Source organism: Populus euphratica, unplaced genomic scaffold, assembly GCF_000495115.2.
Source record: "Populus euphratica unplaced genomic scaffold, PopEup_1.0 scaffold181.1, whole genome shotgun sequence".
In the NCBI taxonomy this organism is placed as follows: domain Eukaryota; kingdom Viridiplantae; phylum Streptophyta; class Magnoliopsida; order Malpighiales; family Salicaceae; genus Populus; species Populus euphratica.
Window position 1 is genome coordinate 743,376 of NW_011499958.1, and position 5,490 is coordinate 748,865.

At 42.0% G+C, this 5,490-nt stretch overlaps 1 protein-coding gene across 1 annotated transcript; it reads left to right on the top strand.

Moving 5' to 3' along the window:
- The first annotated feature begins 675 nt into the window (after window positions 1-675).
- Window positions 676-4,875, top strand: LOC105138513 (probable LRR receptor-like serine/threonine-protein kinase At1g34110). The gene is made up of 2 exons (XM_011044610.1): window positions 676-4,076; window positions 4,233-4,875. Exons 1-2 carry the CDS (start codon window positions 1,214-1,216, stop codon window positions 4,613-4,615), a joined length of 3,246 nt encoding a protein of 1,081 aa, XP_011042912.1. The 5' UTR covers window positions 676-1,213; the 3' UTR covers window positions 4,616-4,875.
- Window positions 4,876-5,490: the final 615 nt, after the last annotated feature.

Sequence of the window (5,490 nt, forward strand, 5' to 3'; positions counted from 1 at the left end):
TGCCTCACTCCTATTATCATCAGCCTCTTCTCTTCCCTAGGCGCCCTCACCATTTTATTGTTTACTCTCTTTTTCCGGTGGAGTTAAGACGGATGGTGGATTCCGATACTCTCGAATCTTACCCACTGACATGTCCTCTTTCACTGTTGGGAAGGTTATTTCTAGTATTTTGTTGGACTGTTATTTACACGTGTCGACCATGATTGCTATCAGGTTGAAGTTTAAAGCAATCCTAGCCATCGGTTTGGTATGACCCATTTGTCTTTCTGGCAGCATGTATTTATATTGAGCTATTTACTATTTAGACGGTCAGGGTTGTGCCATGTCAGCATCCGGGTGGCCCACTGACCCGTGCACGTCCCCAACTATTGCCAGCCCATTTGTCTTTCTGGCAGCATGCATTTATATTGAGCTATTTAGACAGTCAGGGTTGTGCCATGTCAGCAACGGGGTGGCCCGCTGACCCGTGCACGTCCCCAACTATTGCCAGGTGCATGTATAAGGATGGAGGAACTGATGGGAGCACCCAAGACAACAAAAGGTCAACACTACCCCACTTGACAACAAAATGCTTCCATGCTGAAACAATGGCAATTTGGGCTATTCACAAAGAAGCTGAAGCGCCCGCCCATGTGAACTGCTCTGAAATAAGAACTACCTATTTAAATGCCAAAGCATAAAAGGCAACCAGAAGAAGATTGTTCAAACTCCAACCTCAGCCACCATCCACCATCAGGTCCACCACAACCACAACCAACAACATCTCAGCCACCAACACTATCTGCACCCAGAAACCGATCATAGATAAAATGTGCAGTGTCAGAACTTGGACACAAAAAGCTTGATGATATCTTCATCTGGCTTAAAATACTAGCACCATCACCACCGGTCACCACCTAGCTTTGGTTGCCTTTAATATCAGAGAGGGAATTTTTTCGGGTAACGTTTTCTTCACTTTGACTGTATCAGCTACTCTTCCACAAGAGATCTAGTGGCACTCTTCTTTTTGTATAGTTCACATGCATGGTTTCAACACTTTAGTGTAAAACTCAAGCATCCAAGCCTCCACGGGAACTGCTCTCACATGCATGTTGTCTCCTGAGTGGACTTTCTTTCATCATCCCTGTACCTCCATTCACTATCACCACTTTCAAAATCATCAAAAAAACCTCCTTTCTATTAACCCAAGATTCCTCAAATCATCATCGCTCTAATGGAGAAGCCAAGCCACCATTCCCTCTTGTTTTGCTCATTCTTGGTAATGATGATAACCAGTACCAAAACATTTTTTGTAGTCTCTCTATCTTCTGATGGAGAAGCCCTTCTTTCTCTTATCTCAGCAGCAGAGCAATCAGCAAAAGCATCATCATCAATCCTCTCCTCATGGAACCCATCAAGCCCAACTCCATGTTCATGGCAAGGCATTACGTGCTCTCCACAAAATAGAGTTATTTCCCTTTCTCTCCCTAACACGTTCCTTAATCTTTCCTCGCTGCCCTCACAAATCTCCTCTCTTTCCTCTCTACAACTTGTCAATCTCTCCTCGACTAATATCTCTGGCGCTATCCCTCCTTCATTTGGCCTACTCACCCATCTTAGACTTTTAGACCTCTCCTCTAACTCTCTTTCTGGTACTATACCACAGGAACTTGGCCAGCTCTCTTCCGTTCAGTTTCTTTACTTGAACTCCAATAAATTATCTGGTAGGATACCTCCCCAACTCGCAAACCTTACTTCTTTACAAGTTCTTTGCTTACAAGACAATCTCTTCAATGGTTCAATACCATCTCAATTGGGTTCTTTAGTCTCGCTCCAAGAATTTAGAGTTGGTGGCAATCCTTTTCTTACAGGAGAAATACCGTTACAATTAGGACTGTTAACCAATCTCACAACATTTGGTGCTGCAGCAACTGGTCTTTCAGGGGTATTACCACCCACATTTGGGAACTTGATCAATCTTCAAACTTTGTCTCTTTATGATACTGAGGTATTTGGTTCTATACCACCTGAGCTTGGTTTGTGTTCAGAGTTAAGGAACTTGTACTTGCACATGAATAAGCTCACTGGTTCAGTCCCTCCTCAACTGGGTAAGTTGCAAAAACTTACTAGTTTGCTTCTCTGGGGAAATACACTATCTGGAGCAATCCCAGCTGAACTTTCAAATTGTTCATCACTTGTTTTGCTTGATGCTTCAGCTAACGATCTTTCTGGCGAAATACCTGCTGATTTAGGAAAGTTAGTGTATCTCGAGCAGCTTCACTTGTCTGATAATTCACTTACTGGTTTAATACCCTGGCAGTTGAGTAACTGTACAAGTTTAACTGCTCTCCAGCTTGACAAGAACCTACTGTCAGGTACAATTCCATGGCAGGTTGGCAATTTGAAGTATTTGCAAAGTTTATTCTTGTGGGGTAATTTAGTGTCCGGTACAATACCAGCCTCTTTTGGGAACTGCACAGAATTATATGCTCTTGATCTTTCAAGAAACAAGCTCACAGGCTCAATTCCAGAAGAGATTTTCAGTTTGAAGAAATTGAGCAAACTTCTGCTTCTAGGGAATTCATTATCAGGGGGGTTGCCTCGCACTGTTGCAAATTGTGAGTCTTTAGTGAGATTGAGGCTTGGAGAAAACCAGCTTTCAGGTCATATTCCCAAGGAGATAGGCCAATTGCAGAATTTGGTATTTCTGGACTTGTATATGAATCATTTTTCAGGCGGTCTACCTTTGGAGATTGCCAACATCACAGTTCTTGAGCTGTTGGATGTGCACAACAACTACATTACTGGAGAGATACCATCTCTACTAGGAGAGCTTGTAAATTTGGAGCAGCTTGATCTTAGCAGGAACAGCTTCACAGGTGAAATTCCTTGGAGTTTTGGAAACTTCAGTTACTTGAACAAGCTCATTCTCAATAACAATCTGCTCACAGGGGCAATCCCAAGGTCCATCCGAAACTTGCAGAAGCTAACGCTGCTTGATTTGAGCTATAATAGCTTCTCTGGTCCAATCCCGCATGAAATTGGTTATGTCACAAGCTTAACAATTAGTTTGGATTTAAGCTTAAATGGATTTACTGGTGAACTTCCTGAAACGATGTCTAGCTTGACACAGTTACAGTCACTTGATCTTTCCCATAATTTCCTTTATGGAAAGATTAAGGTTCTTGGTTCCCTTACTAGCCTCACTTCCCTTAATATCTCCTACAATAACTTTTCAGGCCCAATTCCTGTATCACCATTCTTCAGAACTCTATCGTCAAATTCATACCTACAAAACCCAAGACTTTGTGAATCCACAGATGGTACTTCTTGCTCTTCGAGAATAGTTCAAAGAAATGGATTAAAATCTGCCAAAACTGTAGCTTTGATTTCAGTTATTCTGGCTTCAGTGACCATTATAGTCATTGCTTCCTTTGCTATAGTGGTGCGGAACCATAGGTATGCAATGGAGAAATCTTCTGGAGCATTAACAGCATCGTCAGGAGCCGAAGATTTCTCCTATCCATGGACTTTCATCCCATTTCAGAAGCTTAACTTCACCGTTGATAACATCCTAGATTGCTTGAAGGAGGAGAATGTTATCGGGAAAGGCTGTTCTGGGATTGTTTACAAGGCTGAGATGCCAAATGGGCAGTTGATAGCGGTGAAAAAGCTTTGGAAAACAAAACAAGACGAGGATCCGGTGGATTCTTTTGCTGCAGAAATTCAAATTCTTGGACACATTCGACACCGGAATATCGTGAAGCTTTTAGGCTATTGTTCGAATAGGAGTGTCAAGCTCCTTCTGTACAACTACATTTCAAATGGCAATCTGCAACAGCTTCTGCAGGGGAATAGGAACCTGGATTGGGAAACGAGGTACAAAATAGCTGTTGGTTCAGCTCAGGGTCTAGCTTATCTTCATCATGATTGCGTGCCAGCAATTCTTCACAGAGATGTTAAGTGCAACAACATACTTCTGGATTCAAAGAATGAGGCCTATTTGGCTGATTTTGGCCTGGCCAAACTGATGAACTCTACAAATTATCATCATGCCATGTCCAGGGTAGCTGGGTCTTATGGTTATATAGCCCCAGGTAAGCATCCCCGATTTCTAGAACTCCAATATATTTGTTCGTGTTTTTTTTAGTTGATTTGTCATCATATGCTTGATGGAATCTTGTCGTGTGCTGTTCTATTTGTAATTCTTATTTCATTTGCTAATAATAAATATATTTCCATGTTCATTGCAGAATATGGATACACCATGAACATTACAGAAAAGAGTGATGTTTACAGTTATGGAGTGGTATTGCTAGAGATCATAAGTGGCCGCAGTGCTGTTGAGCCTCATATAGGAGATGGATTACACATAGTTGAGTGGGTGAAGAAAAAGATGGGAAGCTTTGAACAAGCTGTATCAATACTAGATGCGAAGCTTCAAGGTTTGCCAGACCAAATGGTGCAGGAAATGCTGCAAACACTAGGAATTGCAATGTTCTGTGTGAACTCTTCGCCTGCAGAGCGCCCCACCATGAAGGAAGTGGTGGCATTGTTAATGGAAGTAAAGAGTCCACCGGAAGAATGGGGAAAGACTTCTCAACCTCTAATAAAACAGTCATCGAATCAAAGTTGAAATAATTTTGGTCCTTGTTTTTCTTCGCTTCCAAGGTAATCATTGATTGATTCTCTTTTCGTATCCCAAGAACACAAAAGAGGAGACTTGTTGGAAAAATTGAAGAGTGTGCTTTGGATATTGATATCAGATTTAGCTGGTGGTCCTGGGTGGGTTTCTTGTACAGTAGTAGAAGCAATGTGGTTGAATCTGCTTCATCCTTTGCCTTTCTCCCATTTACAATTTTTTATTTGCATGCAACTCTATGCATTTCCTTTTTGCCCTCGTCGATGTTACTAAAGTTCCTGAATTTCTGTCAAATGTGATCTGCTGCTTATGCCCACAGGATTAGATTCCCAAATGTCAGCCAGAATTTGGGCTTGTGTGGTGCTTGCCACAGCAGTTGGCAGTTGAAACAGCATCATAAAATAAATTTCAACTGGTAACTTCGAAACATTCAGGCCAAATTTACTGACAGCACATAGTGACATATATGCAAGTAGCACGATTCATGCAAGAGCAAGAGAGCACGAGACCGAAGTAGATGAAAATAGATCCTCAGAATCATATAAACATTCGAGGATGTCCAAAACGTGGGACAGGGGGATTGTGTCTGGCCCTGTTCGATTGAAGAAAACAGAAACGTTAAAACTATTGCCGGTGGAATTGCTACTCAACTCAGAAGGACTCCCCATAGATGTTTTTGCATGTAGGGCCTATGGTGCAGATAAAAGCGGACAGATAGAAACAGGCCATGCTTTCCTCTTCCTCCCCCCATGCCTCAACAGGCTAATTTGTGTCCCCTTTCTCAACTATTCTTCACACGGTCCACATCCCCCTTTTTTCATGAGACGAAGTATCAGGTCAAAAAGATCTAATAAGATAATAATCAGCAA

Coding starts and splice junctions, on each gene's coding strand:
- LOC105138513 (XM_011044610.1), top strand. CDS start 1,214: ATGGAGAAGCCAAGCCACCATTCCCTCTTGTTTTGCTCATTCTTGGTA. Junction 4,077..4,232: donor TTATGGTTATATAGCCCCAG/GTAAGCATCCCC, acceptor TGTTCATTGCAG/AATATGGATACACCATGAAC.